Source organism: Myotis yumanensis, unplaced genomic scaffold (genome assembly GCF_028538775.1).
Source record: "Myotis yumanensis isolate MYYU_CA2020_CCGP unplaced genomic scaffold, mMyoYum1.0.hap1 SCAF_2, whole genome shotgun sequence".
Taxonomy (NCBI): Eukaryota; Metazoa; Chordata; class Mammalia; order Chiroptera; family Vespertilionidae; genus Myotis; species Myotis yumanensis.
In genome coordinates this window covers 37,721,093-37,746,638 of record NW_027223753.1, presented here as the reverse complement: position 1 = coordinate 37,746,638, position 25,546 = coordinate 37,721,093, and the positions used below count along the sequence as shown (strand labels likewise).

Below are 25,546 nucleotides of genomic sequence, written 5' to 3'. Positions count from 1 at the left end.
TTAAGGAGAGCAAAAACGTTTATTTGAAAAAATTACTATGTATTGAAAATATACATTAGAAATTATTACATACTTCCATAGCATTCCCCTCCCCCACCACAAAAGTAGAAATATCTGCTTGCTATGCTAATGTCATAGGTAAATTCAAACAAAGAGGAAAACATCAGCCCCTTTCCTCATACATTAGAGATGGGGCGGAGGGGGGGGGGCGGGGGAGGTCAACTTTCATCTGCCAATCAATAGGAGTTTAACAAGTCCCAGTCTTCCACAGCAAGACACACATATTTCTGCTTTGAAGACTGTGAAGAGTTACTCTGTTCCTTTTCTGGCTCCTCAAAACCTCTCTTCTTGCTCTTCTTTGACTCCTGGCTTGAGACAGCTTCAAGTTTCAACAATGGCCCATGGCAGTCTGGGGCTTTCTCTCTATAGAACTGGAGTTTCTCAGAAGAGTTCATGTGCGTGTCTGCCAGGGGACACTTCCCTGGGGTTTCTGTTTGAGCCCGCTTCCCATCTGTAAGAGCGACAAAAGGAAGGGTGATGAGTTTACTAGGCTGGCATGCTAATGCCTGCCTAGGTCTAGAAAGATGATCCAAAGAAAACAACATAGGTCCAAACAGGGAGATGTTTGCATTAATTTTATTCCCTTTTGAGTGCCCTATGAAGTAATAGTGGTATATGCACTAGCACAGGTTGAAGGCGTGTACACTGCCACTTCCTGGATAAGAGACCTTGGGCAAGTGACTTGAGGATCAGTTTTCTCATCTTTGTAGGGATATAAAACCTATTTCATAAGGGTGATATAAAGATAAATGAAATAATGTACATAGAGTGCTCAGCACAAGGCTTGGCACACAGTAAAAGCTAAAAAATATTAGCTATTATTATTAAAAATCAGGACTTGACTGTCTTCCAAGAGCCAAATTTATGGCACAACTCTAACAAACGATATGACATTATGTATTTCTTTTTTGGCATACCCTAGCTTCTTGTTTTGTTACCTTTATTTTCCCTTCACTTCGATATTATCACTTAGCCTCATTTTTAAAAGTTATGGTAAAATATACATAAATAAATTCACCATTTTAACCATTTTTAAGTTTACAGTATGTGGCATTAAGTGCATTCACATTGCTGTGCTACCACGACCACCATCTAACACTAAACTGTTTCATTTTGCAAAACTGAAACTCCATACCTATTTAAACAGTAACTCCCTAATACCCCTCTCCAGTTCCTGACAACCACTCTTCCACTCTGTCTCTATGAACTTGACTATTCTAAAAGCCTCATATAGAAAGAATCACACAATATTTGTCTTTTTCTGATTGGCTTATTTCACTTACCATAATGTCTTCATGTTATAGCATGTGTTAAAATTTCCTTCTCTTTTAAGGCTTATTATAATATTCCACTGTATGTAAATAATACATTTTGTTTATCCATTAATCTACTGATGAACACTTGAGTTGCTTCTACCTTTTGGCTACACTTAATTCCTTTTGAATCTCTGTAATCTATCTATGCAAATCATTTTTGGAACAAGATGGGATATAAATACATACATACATTTAATAAGCTATTTTCCTTGTACTGGTGTTCAAAGTGTACTCTAAACCAGCGGTTGCCAACCTTTTGGACCTCACGGACCACCAGCGGTCCGCGGACCACCATTGGCAACTGCTGCTCTAAACTATTTGAGAACACAAGTCTTGGTGATCTAATTAAGTTGGCACTATCACAATTAATTTTCCCATTGTGTGAAAACAAGTTAACTGCTTTAAGGGTGCAAAAAACCTAAGGGCGAAAAGGAATTCCAAAGAAAAGGGAATCTCTCACAGAAGTGCTGAGCTGCCTTTCGAGGTTCCAAGGCATCTCGTGGCTTCACAGCTTCCGAAGTCACACGCTCCCACTGCAGAACAATCTAAAATGCATTTGGAAAGATTTGAATCTGAACAAAATCTCAAGCTTTTAATCTCAAACCTTCCTTGTTCCCCTTTGTTCCCTTTCCATAAACACAAACTCCTGCGGTAATCTTACTTCAGATGATTGGTGATAAGAATAAGAATCAAGTCAAGCCTGGATTTTCTGTTTTAATGCAAGAGCCAGTCAGAATACAAACCTGTTAGATATGTGTATTTGCATGACTTAGGAAAAATCCACAATGCTCACTCCCTCTTTTCATCTCTATTCCAAGCTAGAAATAAATTGCATATCCTTAAACTAAATACTAAAATTTGAAACCTTAGTCATTACTATTCACACATTTCTAGTCTCACCCTCATGCCTTAAAATACATCAGTATAACTCAAAACTCTTGTGTGTAAAATGCCCACATTTCCATATTCTCAAGACACTTCATGATCAGCTGCCATTTTTAAAACCATTACAAATGTATTTTTATTATAAGCTACTACAAATTCTTTTGGAAATCTGGCCAGGTATAAACTTTATATAAATAAACGATTATTTCACATATACCATGAGTAACAAGAACTAAACTTAATACTTTTCATGGTATGCAATGAAATGATCATAAAGAAAAACATTTTCAGGACACAGAGGCAGTATGACACAGTTTAAGAATACAATTCCAGAGTTAGCACTACTACTTACTAGCCAAGGGACCCTTGGCAAGTGATTTAATTTCTGATCTCAATTTCTTCATCTGTTAAATGAGATAACATACATGAAGGGTCTGGCACACAAAAAGCACTCAATAACTATCAGTTGTCAACCCTTCTATGATACTTTCCTGATTATGGGAAATGTGGACAGATCTAAGAGAATGCCAAGGTGGATGGGCTGAATCTGGTGACTCAGTGGGCAACTGGGAAAACAGCACTTTCACTAAGAAATAAGCATGTCAATAAGAAGAGTTTGGGGACAGGGAAGAAGAAAATGAGTCAGGTTCTGGACAAGCTGGATTTGAGGTGCCAGGTAGAGATTTATGGATGATATGTAGGAATGGGTCAAGTGTGTGAGAGAAGGTGGAATCATCCCCACGGGACAGTTATGATCACCAGGAGAGTGAGTGGAGGTATCCGAGAAGAGAAGAGGAATCAGCAAGAGCTAGAGGCAGAAATGAAAAAGTTAGGGGAGAGCTAAGAGAAAGGTCATGAGAGAAAAAGCTAAGCAGAAAAGATAAGGCAGGTGAAAATGAGCTCACATGCTACCTTTAAGAGAACAGTAGAGGATGGAGGCCAGACCTAGATCACAAAGGATTAAGAACTGAGGAGACAGTGAGGAGGTGGGAGAGATAACAGAAAACAATCCACAGTTCTGTTGGGGGATGAGGAACATATTAGAGTAAGAGTAGCTCAAGTATGTTTATTTACAGAAAGCAAACAGCCAACACAGGGTGAGACTGAAGATGCAGTGGTGGGGTAGTAGAGGGAAATAATTATTAGTAAAATATCACAGAGGAAGCTGGTGGTTGTAAGGAACAGAACTGAAAGATAAAAAGGAAAAACTAAAGGCTTATCAGTGAAATAAAAGTGGCATCCTTATTCCCCTTAGATAGGAGGAAAGTAGAATATGGTTGAAGAAATGGAGAAAATTTAAGACAGAGATAGGGAAGGAAGGGGACTCCTGTCAGATAGCCTCATTTTTTCCATGTCACCTGCTGAGAATGAAGCAGGAGCAGCCCAGAGTCAGCCTGAAACAGTTTTAATAAGGGATCAACAAGAGACAGATAAAGCTCTGCAGCCAAGCCACAGGGGCCAGGCTGAGGTTGCATGGCATGAAGCCGCAGAGTCCAATTTGCTTACTTCCAGGCAGGCTGCTAGGTATTTTACTTTATTTTACTTCACCCTTACCAAGCTCTGCAAGAGAGGTCCTGGTTTCTGCATTTTACAGATGAAGAAACAGAGACTCAAAGTTGCCTTGTCATATCCCTACTGGCTTGTCAAGCCAGGACCCCAAATCCAGGTTTCTTTGACTCCATAGCCTATGCTCTTTCCACCATGACAACCTGCTACCAAACTATCTCAAGCCTTTACATGACCATCCCACACTTACCTGCCCCAAGTCCACTACTGGCTATGTCTAGGATTAATCCAGTGCTACAATTGTGTTTGGCAATGCACTATGATAATTATTTCAGCATGCATTTTCTGGACCAACTTCAAAGTGCTTCTGAAATTCGGACTCACCAGCACCCCCTTCCCTGTTGACCTATAGCAGCGGTTCTCAACCTGTGGGTCGCGACCCCTTTGGCGGTCAAACCACCCTTTCACAGGGGTCGCCTAAGACCATCCTGCATATCAGATATTTACATTACGATTCATAACAGTAGCAACATTGCAGTTATGAAGTAGCAATGAAAATAATTTTATGGTTGGGTCACAACATGAGGAACTGTATTTAAAGGGCCAGAAGGTTGAGAACCACTGACCTATAGGGAGGTGATACTACAATCAGACAGTTGGGATAGGTCCACCATCAGGTTATAGTTTGAGCCAAGGAGGAATCTAGAACAAAACAGTCTGGGGAGCCCCCTAGGCCTCCACACCAAGTAACATTGGTTTAAAGTGTTTGAAGGAGAAAGGCACCAACCACAGGCAGGCAGGCATCTACTGGTGCTGTATACTTGGTTACCTCTGACTTCCTACTTAAGCCTGTACTTGACCAAGTTGGGGGAGACCATCAAGAAGACAAGACTGAGTCAAAGTAAAGTTCAACCAAGAAGATAAAAACGGGAACAGTCAGTGAGAGGAGGACAAAAAAGACCATTCCTCACTAAGGCTCTGAGATGTAAGAAATGTGCCCCGAAGAGGAGGAGTCAGGTTTGAATCGTTCTTAGTGTGACTTACTCTCTTTCTAGACTGCTAAGAGAATCTGTCCTTCTGAAGCTGGGTCATACTGCTTTTTTCATTAGCAGGGCAGAATTCACTTATTTTCGGAATCTTTGTAAGATGACATTTTCTCCTAGGTCCAATAAGGATAAGGCACAATCTAGTGACTAGAGCATGAGATTTAAGGACTAGCATCTAATACCTTTCCTTAAGTAGCTGGGTCAGTTATAGGCCATCAGTATCTCTGATTTGACATAAAGATGACAATTCAGCCAAGAAATACCAAAGGATTAATGTTCGTTCAAAGTGTTGAATAAGACACTTAGAATTAAAATAAAAAGCCATATTAACTGTGTGTGCGGGGAGTGGGGGCGGGGGGGGGGGGGGGGGGGGGGATATACAGTACCTGGTCAGCCCAGCCCTCGGTCTTGCAGTTACTGTGATCAAATTCCTTCAGAGGCACTTTAGAGTGGACAAGGCCTATGTGGGTCTGGAGCTTGTGTTTGACAGCTTTGATGTCCTAGTAGGGAAAGACAACAGGAAGCCCACACATCTGGTCAATTAGTACTAGTTTTCAGTAGGAAAGAAGCACCATCATAAATACTAGCCTTTTCTAAACTCCAATTAACAGAAGCAAAATATCAAATTGTGAGTGTGAAAAAATAAGAGAAGGGAGTAAAAGTCCTACCTTGAGCCCTGTCCCAGAGATATCTAAGCAGTTTAGTTTTCTAAAAGAAAAGAGGTATCCAATTCCTGCATCTGTGATCTCAGGGTTACCTAGATGTCAAAAACAGGTAGTATTCAGTTACAGTTTACTGCCAAAATGCCAACAGTAAGGTCAGAAAAAAAGGCCACACAATGTTAAAATATTGAGTGGCAAAATATTGAGTGAACAAACTTTTCAGAATAAATAAAATATAGGAATCTTATCTTTATTCTATCTGTAATATGAAGGAGTCGCACACCAGATGATCCTTAAGATCCTTTATAGCTCTAACTTTTTAGGAGATGGGGGTTTAGCAGAAAAAAAAATGAACCAGGTAATTATCCCAAAGGGTTTAATTTACAACCATATGGAAACAACATACATAAACATGCATTAAAATGGTTCGTCAGACTTTGTTCATGGCTGTTTCACTTCCAAAGTAAAAAGATTTGTTTTAAGAAGACTTTCAAAGGCACTTTGACACAGAGATTATTATTACTCTTCCTAATTTGCTTTTTCCCCCAAAGCCTTTCTTACATATTACTTTCTCACATCAGAGTCCTATATTTAGCACTGAGCCCTCAAGGCCATAAGCACAATTCCTGGCACATTGTAGATGCTCAAAAAAAATATTTGTTGAATAAATACACTTTTGTGGGAGGAAGGCAGGATATTCATTATTATCTTCATGTTACAGAAGTCAAAACCAAGGCTCAGAGAGGTTAAATAACTTGTCCAAGGGCACACAGCCGATAATAAGAGTAGCAGAGCAAGGAGTGTCCTCTGACCTCAAACCCTGCTCCCTCTATTTTTCTGACACCATACTATCCTGCCATACATTCAAAGGATGCTCAGTTAAACTGTAAATGATCCCTATCAACTTTCTACCATTGGTGTCAGTATCTGGATAACCCTGAGTAAGTTATTGCAATTGTGGATTCATTCAGATTTTCATCAAGCAAATACTGATTAAAAAAAAAAAAACAACAAAAAACTTTACCCTGGCTGGTTTTTCTCAGTAGTTAGAGCATCAGCCTGCAGACTGAAAGGTCAAGGGCACGTACCTTGAATGCAGCTCCCCAGCCCAGGTAGGGGCACATGTGGGAGGCAACCAATCGATGTGTCTCTCTCATGTCAATGTTTCTCTCTCTCTTTCCCTCCTTTCCTTCCTTTAACTCTAAAAATCAGTGGAAAAAATATCCTCCAGTAAGGATTAACAACAACAAAAAAGGACCTAGATGAGACACTGAGTCAGCAACTCAAAGAAAGTAAAGATAAACCAAATAGATGCTACGAATATGATGAAAGTCTGCCTTGTCTGTACACAGTGAGTGGCATGGATGAATCTATATGAGCTTTTCCTACTTGTAAAGAAGTGCCAACATGCCAGGAGAGGTATTTAGCCACAAGTCAAGAGCCTTTGGCTTTAGTCCTGCTCTATCACTAACTTGCTGTGGCACCTAACAAAGTCCCCTCAATTTATCACTTCTAAAATGAAGGGAAGAACTAGATGATCTCTAAGGCCATCTTTTAACATTAATAATCTATAACTTCTAATAAAACTTACAAGATAAGTCTAATAATGTTAGATTTTCAAGGCCTCTTTTCATCACTCGAACTGGTGCTGTCATTTTCCGTACCCCGGCATCAGATAAACAATTATCCTTCAAGTGGAGTTGAGTTACACTAGGAAAACAAAGTCCATAAATAAATTATTTAAGAGAGTTTGAGAAAGTCCAGGTATGTAACACACTTTCATAAAAGTTCATTTAAAAATATTAAATATCCTCTACCCCCTGCTATTTCATACTCAATGCATTCAACGAAGCTAAAGATCTTTTGGTGCTATTTCAGTTACTAAGTGAGGGTTAAGTTAGGGATCAAAATGTCATATAGTATTAATCTCAGATGGCAGAAGGCACTAGAGGTATATGGTGGAATGAGATAAATGGACTTCATTAGGGAGATAAATATACACTTATTAAACACAAAAGCTGCATTCCTGACAAATGCTATGGGAACCAAAAATACTCTAAATGTCAGGAAAGTCCGCTAAAGAACTCCTTTGAGAATTCTTTTGGCAAAACAAACAATCCTCTAAGTTTAACTAGCTTTATAAATGCAGATTTTCAGATTGAGTTTTTAAGGTATACCTATAACCCAGTCCATCCAGCTAAACTGACACTGGTGTATTAATGTGCTTCAGTGTCCATGCACAAGAGGAAACCTGAACTTCTACTAACCTCACACAAAAATACCTTTGCACAGAGCAGTATGTAGGTGTCTGTCCTAGGAAGGCCCCAGCAAGTGGGTTAGAGCCAGGTTTGTAACGCTGCTATCCCTCTGGGTGTTTATGAAACCACAAAGAAATCCATTCGGCCTCCTGTCTGCCAGTCAGACTGAGATCAATCTAATTATTTGTGAATGGTATGAACTGGGTGATTTCTTTAAATTATGGTTCTTGAAAAAGATGTATTTGGCTGTCTTTAATAGTTGACTTTTTAAATAATTTATAGTTCATTGATAGTTAAAATAGAAAATGATGACTTTGGAAAATTGTATGATTTCTCATCTCTTGCTAGATTAAACTAGGACTAGACAAATAAAGGAAAAAATAATTTTTCAGCCCAGGTAGCTTCAAGTACTACATGTTAAAGGTTATTTAGAAAAATGAAATAACTGACTTACTTTCAAAAGAGTTATCTAATCTATATTGCTCCTATCAAGTAAATGGAAATTGAAAAAGTTTACGAAAAAACTTAGCAAATAAACAGACTTGGGAGGTAATCGGTATTCTTGAAGATGATCCTATTGGATCATCCTTTCTAAAAAATAATAAAACAATTCATCTGCAAATGGTGGTAATACCTAGATAGGGCCTCATTGGTGAGATGTTCTAGGAGTTCATGTTCATCTCCAAGCTTGCAACAGGAAAGATCCAGGCAGGTCAACTCCCGGAAAGACTTAATCTCCTCAAGTTTTTCTGAAATCACCAGATATCTGTGGAGTATGGAGAAGAATCAACAGTTTTTCTTTTCCTTCTTTAAAAACATTACCAAAAAGATGAACAAAAAGAAAAAAAGATTACCAAGAAGAAAACAAACAAAAAAAGACAAAAATAAAAAAATTACTATTTGTGGCTTTATGCCGCACAACCAACATTCCATCAGGAAAAAGTACTATGTAATAACCAGACTTCACTGATTACTATGTGGGCACTGGTTGAATTTTTTTCATTAGTAAATACATTGAAAGTCTTTTTACATGACAGTGGAATAAAAACTTTAAATGAAAGTATATGAGCAAAGACCAGTCACAGGAGAAAACATCTGCTTTTTTAGACGACAGACAGACTTTGGTGGTTTGTGGACCTTATCGGAGAATTTCCAAACTGTAGGATACTCAAAATTTTTAATAAATTATTCCTTTAAGGTTGCTTTTTATCTAATGCTCAATATTTAGTGGTTTAAAAACTGGAACAGGGCCAAGAACACTGGGTTCTAATCTTCACATCCAAAGAGATATTTGACAGATCACATTTTATCTTTTCCACGAGTTTGAGTAACTGCCCACTCCACTGTGCCTCTGTTACCCAGCTAACTTTACTACAAAAAGTAAGTGCAGCATGACTACTCACTCTAATCTAGATGGTTATTAAGACAAACCTGTGAGCTCAACAGCCAAGTTAATTACACTGGAGTACCTTGCCAGACTGTTATCAGGAAGTATCAGGGAGGTGCCTCCCCTGAAGAGGAAAGGAGATCAAAAAGGCACTCCACATCCCAGGCTCCGGCCTCCACCCTGCTTTCTAGTCCTTCATGAAAAGGGATTAGGTGTGAGTGACAGAGGAAGAGGATCTTAAAAGAACAGGGAAACTAACTTGTGGCAAAAGCATGCCTTTCTGATCCATTTTCCTCATGGATGTCTAGATGTTTCCACAGAGAGATGGATGGCATGCCAGGACCAGTGGGGTTATACTTAGAAGTGTTCACATCTCTATTCTGTCAGCAGGATCATAATCACCACAAACAGGATGAAATAATGACAGTACGAGGGAAGTTAGGTCTCTTTTCTTTCTACTTCCAACAAAAAATGTACTGAAGCTGTCACTGGCATGACTGCCATGTACAGATGACCTGGGGCACTGATACCCCCTCTAAGATGCCTGATGACCGAGCTCAGCTGGGTACACAAATGAGCCTTATTTCCTCACACGTATTTTAACTGCACTATAAATAAAGCTGCTGTTTCCCATTTTACAATTACAGAGCTGAAGTGGGTAAATGGGAATTTGGGGGATTACTGGCAATCAGAGAAAGAAAAATACACATCCTTTGATCAATTAATCAAAAGATTTTTAGTAATTCTGGAACACATCTGAGAAGGACTAACAATGTATAATCTGATTAACAAACATTACAAAAACCAAAGCTAAGAAACCAACATGCAAAACCACAGACCTTACTAGAAGTTTATCTAGAACAGCAATTTTCAACCTTTTTTATCTCTTGGCACGCATAAACTAATTGCTAACATTCTGTGGCACACCAAAAAATATATTTTTTGCCCATCTAAGAAGAAAATAGGTATAACTTTGACTGATTTACAAAAATATAATAACTAGAGGCCCGTTGCATGAAATTCATGCACGGGGGTAGGTGTTCCTCAGCCCAGCCTGCACCCTCTCCAATCTGGGACCCCTTGGACATCCCTCTCACAATCCAGGACTGTTGGCTCCCAACTGCTTGCCTGCCTGCCAGCCTGATCACTTCCTAACCACTCCCCTGCCAGCCCGATTGGCGCCTAATCGCTCCCCTGCCGGCCCGGTCGCCCCCAACTGCCCTCCCCTACTGGCCTGATCGCCCACAACTGCCCTCCCCTGCCGGCCATCTTGTGGCTCTGGGCACCGCCACCTTTGAGGGTGTGGCAGTTAATTAGCATATCCCCTCCTTATTGGCTCTGGGCGCTGCCATCTTTGAGGGTGAGGCAGTCAATTAGCATATTCCCTTTTCTTCTTTTTTTTTTTCCAAATATATTTTATTGATTTTTTACAGAGAGGAAGGGAGAGGGATAGAGAGTTAGAAACATCGATGAGAGAGAAACATCGACCAGCTGCTTCCTGCACACCTCCCACTGGGGATGTGCCCGCAATCAAGGTACATGCCCTTGACCGGAATCGAACCTGGGACCCTTCAGTCCGCAGGCCGACGCTCTATCCACTGAGCCAAACCGGTTTGACAGCATATTCCCTTCTTATTGGCTGTGGGCGCTGCCATCTTTGAGGGCGGGCAGTCAACTAACATATTCCCTCCTTATTGGCTGTGGGCACCGCCATCTTTGTGACAGCACGAGGGTTAATTACCATATTCCCTCTTTATTAGATAGGATAGTTATTACCTACCCTTTTGCTCCAAAGTGACTTTAAAAAATCAGGTGCCTGTACTTGTATGTAAGGATTTCTGGTACCAAGAATTAACCAATCAGAAGCAATGTGATTATGTAATGTGACCAATAAGATGCAAATCTATTATATGACCTACATATTTATGGTTCAAGACAGGGTATTCACACCAGAAGGCTATTGTTGTGTTGGCTATTGTAATTTTTTTATTTGACCATCTGAGGAAAAAAGAAGTCAGTGCTGTTGACTAAATAGTCAGGGAGTGCATGTTTTAAAAATTCTTGCGGCACACTGGTTGAAAAAATCACTGATCTAGAACATAAGTTCTAGGGTCCTGCTCAAAACTACTCTTCCAATTTGCCACTTCAAGAGTTCAGAACAGCCGAACCGGTTTGGCTCAGTGGATACAGTGTCAGCCTGCGGACTGAAGGGTCCCGGGTTTGATTCCGGTCAAGGGCATGTACCTTGGTTGCGGGCACATCCCCAGTGGGGGGCATGCAGGAGGCAGCTGATCGATCTCTCTTATTGATGTTTCTAACTCTCTATCCCTCTCCCTTCTTCTCTGTAAAAAATCAATAAAATATATTTAAAAAAAAAAAAAAAAAAAAAAAGAGTTCAGAACAGCGAGTCGGGCCACCTTCAGTCCCGTGAGAAGGATGCGGTACTGTAGGACCTATGGGTGCGGCTATGGTCAGAAATTAGTCAGGAGAGATTAAAAATGGCGGCAGAATAGGAGGATGCTGCACAGACATGCTCCCAGGAACAAGCTGGAATTACAACTGAAATACAGAAAGGCTTCCTGAATAATCAATGGAAAACTCACAGGAGAGAACCCTGATACCCAAGGACCGAAGATGGAGACAGCATAGAGACTGGTAGGAGGGGCGAATGGGCTGGCCAGGCACCTACAGACAGCAACTGAAGTCCCGGAGAGCTATCTCAGCTGTGGAGGGGAGCCACTGAGAACTCTGAGATCTAATCCCGAAGCTGAGCTCCCCAGTAGAGAGCACCAAACTGAGGAGGGTAACCACATAGTATCTAGCTGTGAAAAGCAGTGAGGTGCTGTCTGCCAGGGAGTGGCAGCTGAAAGTTCAGGCACGCTCGTAAAGGGCCAATGCACAAAAATTCCCAGTGGAGCCACCCACCTTATGCTCTGGCAGAGGGAGGGTGAAGTGGACTGGAGCTGTGAGAGCAGAACCCAGGACTGGGGACTCGGGGGATAGAGCTCAGAAGGCAGACACCCCAAGTTTCCTAGGCTGAGTCATTTCCTCACACAGTGGAGGACATCTTTCCCACATAGACATCTGCCTTGACTGGAGGAAAGACAGTTGACACACACTGAGGCCACTTAAGAGATTAAAACTAACAATTAGCCTCCAGGAAGAAGCAACTGCCCACCCTGTTGAAAAAACTCTCTCCACACCTGAGGATGACTGCCTGGGGGCAATTCAAGTCAGAATCCTATTAGTCTGTAGACAGAGACTGTCTCTGGAAGCTTTGAGTCTTTGCCTGATCCAATTAGTCAGAAACAGCCTTTAACACTGTCCTGCACTAGAGATTGAGAGGTGTAGAGGATCTACCTAATACATAGTCACAAACCCAAACAGACAACCAAAATTAGGAAACAAAGAAACAACCCCCAAATAAAAGAACTAGGGAATTCTCCAGAAGAAGAGATAAATGAAGCAGAGATAAGAAATTTATCTGAAACAGAGTTCAGAGTAAAGATGTTAAAAATGCTCAACAGTATGAAAAAAGATATAGTAACCATGAAAAAAGAACAGTCTAAGATAAAGAATGACAAGACAAAGAACACATTGGAAGGAATACACAGCAGATTAGGGGAAGCTGAGGATCGAATCGGTGGATTAGAAGACAGAGTTGAAAATATCACTCAATTAGAGAACCAAAAAGAAAAAACAATTAAAAAACAGAGACAGCCAAAACCGGTTTGGCTCAGTGGATAGAGCGTCGGCCTGCGGACTGAAGGGTCCCGGGTTCGATTCCGGTCAAGGGCATGTACTTGGGTTGCGGGCACATCCCCAGTGGGAGCTGTGCAGGAGGCAGCTGATTCGATGTTTCTAACTCTCTATTTCTCTCCCTTCCTCTCTGTAAAAAATCAATAAAAATATATTTAAAAAAAAAACAAAAAACAGAGACAGCTTAAGGGAGCTGTGGGACAATGTGAAACGTAACAATATTAAAATAGTAGGTGTGCTAGAAGAGGCAGAAAGGGAGAAAGGAATAGAGGTGTTTGAAGAAATAATGGTAGAAAACTTCCCTAACCAGTAAAGGGAAAAGTCACACAAGTTCCAGAGGCACAGAGAACCCCAAGCAAGAAGAACCCAAACAGACCCATTCCCAGACACATCATAATTAAAATGCCAAAAATTAAAGACAAAGAGAGAATCTTAAAGGCAGCAAGAGAAAAGAAAACTGTTACCCACAAAGGAGTTCCCATAAGGCTGACACCTGATTTCTCATCAGAAACTCTACAGGCCAGAAGAGAATGGCATGAAGTACTCAAGGTAATGGAAAGCAAGGATCTGAGACCAAAATTACCAAATCCAGCAAGTCTATCATTCAAAATATGGTCAAATAAAGAGCTTCCCAGACAAAAATAAGGCTAAAGGAGTTCATCACCACCAAGCCAGCATTATAAGAAATGCTAAAGCAGTGGTTCCCAAACTTATTTGGCCTACCGCCCCCTTTCCAGAAAAAATTAATTTTTTAAAAATTTTAATAGCAATTAAACAGAAAGATATATGTATTAATGTTTCTACCTTTTTCGTAAAATATAGTAAAGAAAGGTGTAAATTAGAAACATTGAAGTTTGAAATTATGAAACTATTTATTGAACTCAGAATAGAAAGGTAATACAAAAAAAGTTAAAACAAATGCACCTGTGGCCATCACCGCCCCCCTGGATCGCTGCAGCGCCCACCAGGGGGCAGTAGCGCCCACTTTGGGAATCACTGAGCTAAAGGGATTGCTGTAAAGAAGAGAGAAACCTAGCCATACAGAATTAAAATGACTATAAATAAGTACCTCTCAATAATAACCCTAAATGTAAATGGATTAAATGCTCTAATCAAAAGGTGTAGGGTAGCTGAATGGATACAAAAACATGACCCAACTATATGCTGTCTACAAGAAACCCATCTCAAAACAAAAGACACACATAGGATGAAAGTGAAGGGATGGAAAAAAATGTTCCATGACAATGGAAAAGAAAAAAAATATGGAGTAGCAATACTCATATCCGGCAAAATAGACTTTAAAAGCATCATGCTAAGTGAAATAAGCCAGTTGGAGAAAGATAAATATCATATGATCTCACTCATTTGTGGAATATAATGAACAACATAAACTAATGAACAAAAATAGAGACAGAGGGGAAAAAAAATTCCAGAATATAGAAGTAATCCTGTTATTTGCAAATTGTTAATATTTCCTACAACTTTTATTATATCATACTATGTTAATACAGTTTTGGGAATATTATACTTAAAATTCTTTTTTTCTTGAAATAATAATGTTTATTGCATGTAATATTATTATATAAGATCATTTTTTGAATAATTGGCATTTATTGCATGTAACATTATATTTAAGATCGTTTTTCTTGAAATATTAAGATTTACTGCATGTAACATTATTATATTTAAAATAATTTTTCTTGAAATAAAAGAACTAAAAAGAAATTTGAAAATGGTGGCTCCAGCTCCAGCCCCTTTCCAAATTTTCAGCCCTGCCCTGTTTAGATTTTTTAATTAAAGACGAGTAGTTCTCTTCGTGTGAAAAAAATAAAAAAATAAAAAAAAAAAAGAAATTTGAAAAAAGAAAAAAAATTAGTCAGAGGAGTTTGGAACATGGAGAGTTAGCAAGCTACTGGGCATAAGTTCAATCAGTTTTTTCTATCCCTTAGTACTGGTAGGCACTGGAGCGAAATTGGACAGGAGGGGTAGGATTAGGAACACTTGACAAGAACAACAAAAATGCAAGATTTTATGAAGAAAAAATATATAAAGTTTTTGAAAGAGATAAACGAGGGCTTGAATAAATAGAGAACTACACCATGATCATGGATAGACTGAGTATGGTTAAGATGTGTGAAAAAGAGAAGCGTCACCAGAACCATGGCCAAATACTCCTACGTCAAGTCCACCAAGCTTGTGCTGAAGGGAACCAAGGCCAAGAGTAAGAAGAAAAAGAGCAAAGAGAAGAAGAGAAAAAGAGAAGATGATGAAGAAACCCAACTTGATATTGTTGGGATCTGGTGGACAGTAACAAACTTTGGTGAAATTTCAGGAACCATAGCTATTGAAATGGATAAGGGAACCTACATACATGTACTTGACAATGGACTTTTTACACTGGGAACTCCACATAAAGAAGTGGATGAAGGCCCTAGTCCCCGGAGCAGTTTATAGCTGTCAAACTGTCTGATTCCGGAAGTGCCCTAAAATCTGGCTATGGAAAATACCTTGGTATAAATTCAGATGGACTTCTTGTTGGGCGTTCAGATGCTATTGGACCAAGAGAACAATGGGAACCAGTCTTTCAAGATGGGAAAATGGCTTTATTGGCCTCAAATAGCTGCTTTATCAGATGCAATGAAGCAGGCAATACAGAAGCAAAAAGTAAAACAGCAGGAGAAGAAATGATAAAGATTAGATCCTGTGCTGAAAGAGAAACTAAGAAAAAAGATGACATCCCAGAGGAAGACAAAGGAAATGTTAAACAGTGTGAAATCAATTATGTAAAGAAATTTCAGAGCTTCCAAGACCAGAAACTTAAAATAAGCAAAGAAGGCAGTAAAATTCTTTAAAAGGCCCAGAAAGATGGATTTTTGCATGAAACACTTCTGGACAGGAGAGCCAAATTGAAAGCTGACAGATACTGCAAATGACCAGGGTTTTTGTCTCTGTCTTGTTTGTTTGTTTTTCTGAATAAAATAATCAGTGGAAGTGTTTTTACACAAGAAAAAAAAAAGTTCAGAACAGTGAGTGGAGAAGCAATAGAACAAGCACAGACATATTTTAGAGTCAGATGTACCTGAGTTTGGATTCTAACAACCCTAATTACTTTTGTGATTGTGAGAAAGGTACTTAACCTCTCTGAGCCTCAACTTCTCCAGCTAGAAAATGGGGCTGATAATTACTTCTTTTCAGGATTATTAAGGCCTTTATTAAATGGTAGCTACTAATATTTACTTCAGTTACACAGGGTGATATTTTAAGGAAAACATGCTTGCCTCCATGTGACCACCAGTGGGATTAAAAATCACTGGGGTTTCAACACAGGGAGGACAGTTCTATAGGGTTGGAACCCAGTTGCAAAGACACTAGCTTCTCCTTCTGGCAGGCAGCTTTGTCACTCAATCCCAAGACAGCAAGCCCTGCACCTACCCAATTATCTTATTTTCAATTATTTCCCAAGCTCTTTCCCTTTGCCTGAACCCTTTTGTGCTGGTAATACCTTTGCTGCTGCAGCTTCAGCCTTGGATTGCAAATGCAAACCCAAATTTCTTGCCCTGTTCCTATTTTTGGGGTGGGGGAATTCAAAAGGAGAAGGGAAGTTTTTTGATCACAGTTGGAAATCTTACTCTTATATCTGAAAAGGACAGCAAAGTTTGGAATTAAAATCTGAGCCAAAAGATTGTTAAAAAATGTTTCTTATATTTTTCTGATTATAAAAATAGCACATCCTCCTTGGAGAAAAAATTAAGAAAATATGAAAAATTAAAAAGAAAATTAAACATTGGGGGGGGGTGAGGGCATGAGCGGGGAAGTGGGAGGGCAATGGGGGAATAAGGACACATATGTAATACCTTAATCAATAAAGAAAATAAAGAAAGAAAATTAAAACCCAGTTTCAATCCCACTATCTAGATTATATTTCAGTGGGTTTCTTTTATCTTTCTATATATGCAATACATATAAAAATTCTTATTTTAAAAAACAAACTGAGATTATAAATATAACTTCAATTCTTATTTTTTCATTTAGCATATAATGAGCACTTCACCACATAATTTTAAATGCTCTTTAAATATTATCTTAATAGTTATATATCATATGAATTTACTATTAATTTGCTTAACTAATTTCCTCTTGTTGAATAGTCAGGTTTCACTATTACATCTACTACTATAATGAATACTCTTATGTAAAAACATTTGTTCCTATATGCAATTATTATATTAGAAATTAGAACAGATTCTTAGTAAATGGAATTAATGGACTAGCAAATGTTATGGGTGTTTTTTAAGGCTCTTGATACATATTGCTAAGCTGCTTTTCAGAAATGTTACACTAATTTATGCTCTCATTAAACATGAATAAAAGTACTATTCTCATCCAATCTGACCACTGGAACAATAAACAGACATCACAAATGGATAAAAAGCATTTTCACTATCATGACAAATACTTAGGCCATAATAGTAAGTAGATAAAAAACCAGAATACTAGTTGTAGATTAGGGTATATCCCCAAATGTATAAAGATATATATTTGAAAGTGATTACCATGAATGGTGAGACTATTAATTTTTTAATATTACAGTTTTATGTATTTCACAAATAGTATGTATTGCCTTTATAAAATAATTTTAAAATGAGGTATACATCATAATTCTATTTTTCATTGTTCAAAATTTTCTACAATAAACAAATAACTTGGAATAAAAAATAAAGAAGTAAAATGTATTTAAAATGTATGAGCTGCAATGAAATACTGCCTGACTTTTTCATTTAGAAAAGGTAATTTTTTCCTTTCCACTGGCAGCAGCCCCAGGTTCAGCCGTGACTGAGACCACAGCACAAAGACAGAGCTTTCATAAGGTGTCTGTACCTCATGAGTCCACAGTTGTTTTTTTCCTGCATCTGTTTATGTCTTTTCTTTTTAAAATACAATATTTGGTCTGGGGTAAAAATATTAATTCTATGAGCTGATTAAATAAAGATTGCTTCTTTATTTTCCCAAGCAATATGAGCTTAACTTATGCTTTCTGGAATGACTTTCTCTTTTAGTACATACTTTCTGTTTAGCCTTGTTTTAACGATCATATATTTTTTTAAATTGATTTGAGAGAGAAAGGGGAAGGGAGGGAGAGAGGATAGGGAGGGAAGACGGAGAAGGAGAGAGGGAGAGAGGGGGAGAGGGGGAGAGGGAGAGAGGGATAGAGGGAGAGAGGAGAGAGGGGAAGAGGGAGAGAGGGAGGGAGAGGGAGAGGGAGAGATCGATTTGTTGTTCCACTTATTTATGTATTCATTGGTTGATTCTTGTATGTGCCCTGACTGGGGATGAAATCCACAACTTGGTGTACCGGGATAATGCTCTAGCCAACTGAGCTACCCAGCCAAAGTCTTAATGATCATATTGACTATGCATCTTAATAGAAACTGCCTTTCACATTATCACAAAAAAGTTCATATAGTGGTATACTATACAGCTATTTAAAAAACCTGTAAGTATTGATGGTAAATAATTTTCAAAATATGTGAAGCAAGGTACACACAATGTAAGCAGTGTGTTGCCATTTGTATGACAAAGGGAACTGTATATGCATGTATATGTACAGAATATCTCTAGAATGATATAAAAGAAATTGATAATAGTAGGGGCCTCTGGAAAGAGGAAAGAGGAGATGAGAGGAAGGCTTATGTTTGCCTTTCTACTTTTTTGTGTTTGTTTTAAATTCTTTTCTGTGTACATTTTTTTAAAGTTTTTAAAAAATTCGTAGATGCTTTGAAAGTCATTTTACATGATGGTGGAATAAAAACTGTAAGTAAAAAGAAGTATATGAGCAAATGCAAGTTACAAGAAAATATATCTGCTTTGTTAGGAAAAGACAGCCCTTTGTGTTAGTGTTTGGACCTTATTTGAAAATTTTCAAATTTTAGGATACTTGAAATTTTAATCAGTCATTCTTTTCAAGTTTCTTTTCATCTAATGCTCAAGACCTAGTAGTCTGAAAACTGGAACAGGGCGGAGAACTCTGCTTGCTAATGTTCACATCCCCAAAGCATACCAAGAAACAGATCACATCTTGTCTTTGCAATTTTCTCTTACGAGAAAAGTTGATAGAAAAGTATTTTCTACCTAATGGAGCTGTGGCAATCAACTAATCCTTGTAAAGTGTTTTCAAAATAAAGCTAAGCGTTGTCTGTGAGAGTGAGGGTGGAAGACAGTGATTTTTCTCAAAATGGTGCACCTCTTTGTCTGGAAGTTCTAAACTAAAGTTTTATTTGATGGGGGAAGCCTCCAAACCTACTAAAGCCCCAGAGCTTGACACAATTAACACACCCAATAAAACATTCAATTTCCTAATCAGAATACCCACCTGTTTCTCAAACACAGGGAGCAAAGCACCAGACTTCCATAGGCCTCTGTGAATTTCTGTAAAGCTCTTAGCCCTGCACCAGGCTCTGTGAATTTCTGTCTGGCTTCAGCAGCAGAGAATAGCTTTTCAGCAATCTGCTCAGGAAAGCCAATAAGGGAATCAATGTGATCAACATTGTCGGAGATGAAGCCCAGGACCAAGCTGAAGAGGGATTTGGCAGAGTACCGGAGGTTCCCCTCCCGAGTGTATGTGAAGATGAAATGATCGGTCTTCTCTTTCTGTGCAGTATCATCTTCCCTGTTCATGCAAAGCTCCACAGAAAAGCCTTTGGGAAACAGTCTGAAAGGCCTTGGCTTCTGCAGGCTACTCCTGACGCCATCCAATGCCAGATTGACCATGTGCAGCTGCCCATTCTCTCGCACATAGATGGGCCCTGGGTCCAGGTGGTTTTCTGAGTTGAGGTAGTAAGACATTGCCTTGCTTGCAACTGCAAAAGCAAGGCACAAGGGAAGCAAATCCAATTAAAATGCCATTTGTAACATGTAACTTCATCTTGCTGTGCCCAGAGTTTTATGAGCCTACCAGGCAGGCCCTGTGGCTGGTTTGGGAAAATGAAGCTTACCAGTTGCCTATGAACTTTGGCACTGGAGATCGCTTCTATTACCTCTACCTGGAATGCCCTTTCCTACCCTCCCCCTTTTCTTGTCTATCTGGTGATCTTCTATTCATCTTTCAGAATCCAATTCATACCAGTATGTCATTTTTAAAATTTACCCTCAGGAAGTTTAATGCAGAAGTGGGCAAAGAATCATCGACAAAGTAAGTCATGGCAGCAGTTGATATTAGCAAAACAATGGGAAACAACCTAAATGTCCAAAAACAGGAGTGTTATTAAATAAATTATGATACATCCATACCATGGAATGTTATGCAGCCATTACTATTATAAAATTTTTATTGATTTGAAAGTTACAAATAGTACATTTGGAATTTATTATTTCTATTATTTTTAAACCATATATATATATATAAAACAAAGACTAGAAATGAAAAATTCCCTTGCTACCATGGTACCTTCCTCACACTTCTTTGTTGTACTTGGCTCACTGCTCTGCTACTGATTTGTTTCTGGGCCTGTGTTCAGCTGGTTTGAGCCCCTTGAGAGGAGGGACCATGTTTAATTCAGCCAGACTTCCTAACAAAGTGCTCTGGCATGTCACAGGCCCTAAGAAGGTATTTGCAGAACTGCAGTTTACTCATTTGCTAAACCTTACACAGACCACAAGCAATAGGGTTTGTATTGGATTTACAAATGAAGACCTCCGTCACAAGAGCTAAATAAAAGCTATTCTAACCCTTGGAAGCATCACTTTTATTAAGATACTTTTAGGGCACTTTTGAGGTAAGATGAAATATTAAAAACAGTTGGGTATTTATGTGATCACATGGTTATATTTTGTATGGAAGCACTAACTGGAATAAATACTTGTTTTCCTGAGGAACTGTGAGATTTCCAAATACACAAGAAATTGCTATGTTAAAGGAAAGTATTTGATTATCATTTCTACAACAACTAGTACAAGAAATTCAAAAAGCTGCTATTATCTCTGAAAGACTTTCATTGACTTTTAAAGTGAACCCACCCAGCTTTTTCTGCATTGATGCAGGGCTAGGATGTAGCTATGATGACACTTAAAAGTGTCAGCAAACAAGTCAGTGATCAAAAATGCTGACTCTCTGAAGATCAAACAGTTGATCCTGTTTGTGGGCATCAGTACAATCCATGTTTCTCCCAAGGATAATTATGTGCGTAAAACACATCAGAAAAGAGTGCCTTGCTTAGGCTAAGAGCCTCACCCTTTTCCTTTTGCTCTACTCTGACTAGGCAATACCACCCACCAGGTAAACTGGCTGGGCTCTTTTCCCACTGGCCTTTGCCCATTTGGCTCCCTTGGGCTGGAATACCCTTCTCTGCTTCCCTGACTTAGCTAATTCCTACTCATCATTACCACCACCATCCCTCTCCTGGGAAACCTTCCCTAACCCCTGTACCAGTGCCTGTCTGGTTTTTCCCAAAGCACCAATGGCTCCTTCTACATAATACTTAGCACCATGTACTCTGTCTCCTCTCTTACCAATGTTCCCAGAGTTGTGAGCTCTTTGAAGGCAAGGCACTTATTTGATTTGTTTTTCATTCCCAGGCCCAACGTAGCGCCTGGTGCTGAGTAAGCCCTCAACAGATATTTGCTGAGATGAAGAGTGAGACCTCAAAGGGACAGGCTTAGTGCTCTGAGCTTCAGGGCCTGCTGATACTGTTGCTAGGAGCCAGCTCCTCTTCCAGGCAACAGCTGCAGCTCCTCCCCCACTTGCCAGACCCTTCCTTCTGCAGGTGGTAGAAGCAAAGCAAATGATGGGAGTATATTGCTACTGGTACTACGAGGGCGGGGGCGGGGGGGGGGGGGGGGGGAAGGGGGGAGGAGGATCTACAAACCAGAAAAAAACAAAAGCCTCCTATAACAGTGCAGGCTCTTATAACTCATAGTCTTGCTGGTGTTCAGCTTGCTACTAAGGAGATGCCTCACTTATTCTAAGGTCTTCTTCCAGTAGAAGTAAACATCTGGTTCCTTCAACCTCACAGACTTTAATCTTGATGAGGAGATAAAGCAGACCCTTTGGTCTTTATCTCTATGATTGGACATTCAGAGTCCTACTCTACCTGAAGATCAGAAAGTAGACAGCAGGTACAGTCCTAAAAAGAAATGATTTGATTTTAATAGAAAGGCAAATTCAATGGAAGATAATATATTACAATGGCTCAGCACACTATAAGCTCCTTGACAAAGAAACAGAGTCTGCCCATCTGTACTACCCATAATCTTCACCCCCAATAGTGCCTTCCACAAACTTTGGAGTAGAATGGACAAATGCGGGAATGGAGTACTTTGGGTGAAAATCAGAAAAGTCTGATTCTATCCAGCAGGGGGCACAGCAGCTTGGGACAGGAGTAAGGATGTTTACCCAGGCTGCCCCAAATCCTGGCAGCTTCTGCTTCCAGAGATCATTTTCAAAAAAAGAGCATAGTTATGGCTATATTTTACCCTTAAAATACTCATCAAATGCTAGTTGTCTTCCTAAATAATGAAAAGAGATCCAAAATTTCCTAAAGAGTAAACCCATATCATCTGTCCAGAAACCCCAAGGCCTCTCTATTCTTCAACTATGGCACTTGAGGAACTCATCTTGGTTCCAGGTATCCTGCTGAGCTTTGATTTCTACTACTGAATCTCTGCAACTTGCATTCTCCCAATAAGGAGCTTCCTGAGAATCTGTGAGGTACTATAAAATGATCTAAAAATCACAACCTTTTGTATTTAAACCTTTCAAGATAATAAACCATGAAGGCAAGAGAACTCCACACAAAGCTTCTGTACTTGTTTCTTTTTTCCACCTGGCTGATGTACAGGGTGGTCTATTATGAATGGGTCTCCTCAGGGGACATACCATGGCAAAACCCACAGAAACTGGAAAATTAAAATAATCAGTATCTGTAAGGATAACAATGTCCAGTGTAGATCTGCATTAGCTATCTTTTATATTAGATCAACAGAGTAACAGGGCCATTCTATTAATTTCCCAGCCTCCTACAGAGAGGCATTTTTGTAACACATACAACATTGTAGAAAAATATCACAACAGTGCATGTTCTAGCATTTGGCCACCATAAATGAACCAATACCACGCCACATGTCATTTCATCCAATGAGTAAAATATAACCTTACTACATTAATAACTCAGTTCTCTGCAGCCTCTTTGAATCAGAGGCAAAATAAAAGAACTGATAACTAAACATGATAGTTTTTTTAGAACCTGAAGCCAGTTTACCAAGCAGGAAGCATGAGAATAAGGAAATGCCTTCTTCTCATGTCAAGTGGGGGGGTTGGAAAGTTGGGGGGGTAGGAGGCAATAGGATTAAATTTGTGATCTGAGTCTATGGATATCTAATTTGAAGAGAAGGAGAAGAAAACACCTAACTTTAGTAGGTAAAGTAAGTTAACAACCCCCATCATAATAAATCCTAGGGAAGACTATGATGATAATGATAGTAGGTATGATAGCTACCATTTATTAAGCATCTGCCAGTTGTCAAGCACTATGCTAGGTACTACATTAAATGATCTCATGGAATCTTCAACAATTTTATGAGGTCAAGACTGCCATTTAACAGATGAAGAGGCCCAGAGAAGTAACGTAACTTACTTAAAATACACAACTAATAGGTGACAGAGCCAGCATTAAACCTCAAGGCTGTAATACTCCAAAATTCAAGCTCTTTCCACTGCATGATGCAGTCTCTCAAGAATAAAAATATGACATAAGGATAAAACAGTATGTTAAAAATTAATCTCACCCACCTGTTTGATTCCTCTGGTATTCACTGGCTCAAGCTGGGAGGATGGAGGGACAGGGAGGAGACTTAAAACACACACACACACACAAAACAGTGGACATTTGAGGAAAGAGTTGGTGGGAACAGAGCCAGGAAAGAGAGCTACACTGAGGCCTCCCTTCTTCCTTCTGCCAGGGCAGAAATGACCCACATCCACACACCAGGAAAACATCTGTCAACTCACGGCCTTCATCCCCAGGCTGCAGACACCCTTGGTTAATTTGAAAATGCAGAATTCTTGAGAAAATTTCCAACATAAAAACCTGAACAGAAACTAGTTCCAAGCCATGAATAAGCAACTGACAAGCTTACCTTCACTGTTCTGTGTCAGCCACCATTATTCAATTTTCAGTTCCTCTCACTCTTCTTTTCCCCTGTAACTTGCATTTTCCTACCTGCCTTCTCGCCCATACCCTTTCCTCTCCCAAGCTCCCGAGGACAGCACCATACCCTGCTCCCTAGTGTGCTCCAGGAACACACCAACCTCTCCCACATCTGGAGACTTAAAGTTTAGTTTTCCTACCCGCTAACTTTAGAGCTTCTCACACAAAATCCAGTTTCTCCAGGAAAAATCCCAAACCCTCTTTCCTTCGCCCACTCTCAGCTCCTCTGCCCACACCTCTGAAACCTTATGGCCTTCTAATCCAGTGGTTCTCAACCTTCCTAATGCCGCGACCCTTTAATACAGTTCCTCATGTTGTGGTGACCCCCAATGTCATTGTTACAAATTGAACATAATTAAAGCATAGTGATGAATCACAAAAACAATATGTAATTATATATGTGTTTTCCGATGGTCTTAGGCGGCCCCTGTGAAAGGGTCGTTCAACTCCCAGAGGGGTCGCGACCCACAGGTTGAGAACCGCTGTAAAAACCTGGCCCTTCTGAAATTGGGCTCTGGGGCCCCAGACCCAATCCCACCACCACCCGGCCTCCCTCTTACTCCCCACGTCATTCCACCCACTCTCACCCCCAGGCACCATCTATTCCGTCCATTACCACCTATCCTTCCCTTCCTCCCCCTCTCGGATTCCCTCTCCTAGGATCCAAACCTCTCCATCTCTTTCCTTGTCCTGTCTTCAACCTTCAAAATCCCCTTCCTTCAGGCCTCATAGGCTCAACTTCACAATCCACAGCCCCAACTTCTTTCTTCCCTACCCTCAAGACCCCACCCTTTCTCCTGCTTCAACCTAGATCCTTTCCTCCTCGCACTCCTCAAAGCCCCTTTCCCAGCACTGCAACTCCCCATTTCTCTAAATTCCCACGCATGCCCCTCCCCGAATCCACCCCCAAAAAATCCGGTTCCCTTCTCCCACCCCGCCCCGAACCCCGATTCTCACACGCCCCCATACCCAACCGCAGCACCACTACCTCACCCTTAAACCCATCTTCCACACCCCCTATATCCTCATCTTCACACCTTTCACCGAACCACACCCCAACCGCATCCCCCCCGGCCTTCCCCTCCCCCACCCGCCCCTCCCTCACACCTCGCCCCCGCCCCCACTCGCGGCCCAGGGCTCCGTGAGCCGCCCAGCCCGCGGCCGCCACCTACCTGTGCCCCTGCCCGGGGCAGCGAGCTGCAGTTCGTCGGTGGCAGCTCCCTCCTCCCGCGGCGTGGCAGAGCGAGGAAGCGGCTCGGCTCCCCGGGCACAAAGCTCCGGAGGGTGGGACAGAGAAAAGATGGGAGGAGGGAAGGGGCTGGGGGCGACCTAGCGCCGTGGGACCGCGGGGCTGACAGGGGCGAGGGGTAGGCTGGGCAGGGGAGACGCGCGTGCGCGGACCCGGCATGAGGGGCGGGGCCGGGCCGGGCCTGGGGGCGGGGCCGGGCCCTGGGCTGGCGACCTGA

The 25,546-nt window shown here is 40.5% G+C and overlaps 1 protein-coding gene and 1 pseudogene across 4 annotated transcripts; one reads left to right on the top strand and one right to left on the bottom strand.

Annotated features, from left to right (window-relative positions):
• Positions 1–25,455, bottom strand: LRRC42 (leucine rich repeat containing 42). 4 transcript variants are annotated; one of them, XM_070405188.1, is made up of 8 exons: positions 25,253–25,455; positions 19,250–19,736; positions 8,368–8,499; positions 7,067–7,185; positions 5,482–5,570; positions 5,200–5,313; positions 1,837–1,921; positions 1–511 (listed from the first exon to the last, which is right to left on the bottom strand). In XM_070405188.1, the coding sequence occupies exons 2-8, from the start codon at positions 19,720–19,722 to the stop codon at positions 237–239; spliced, it is 1,287 nt and encodes a 428-aa protein (XP_070261289.1). In that variant the 5' UTR covers positions 19,723–19,736; positions 25,253–25,455; the 3' UTR covers positions 1–236. The 4 variants fall into 4 exon arrangements, with proteins under 4 accessions (XP_070261289.1, XP_070261288.1, XP_070261290.1 ...); XM_070405187.1 differs by lacking the exon at positions 25,253–25,455 and adding an exon at positions 21,385–24,975; XM_070405189.1 differs by lacking the exon at positions 25,253–25,455 and adding an exon at positions 24,010–24,975.
• On the top strand, positions 14,639–15,812 carry LOC139001807 (protein FRG1 pseudogene; annotated as a pseudogene).
• Positions 25,456–25,546: the final 91 nt, after the last annotated feature.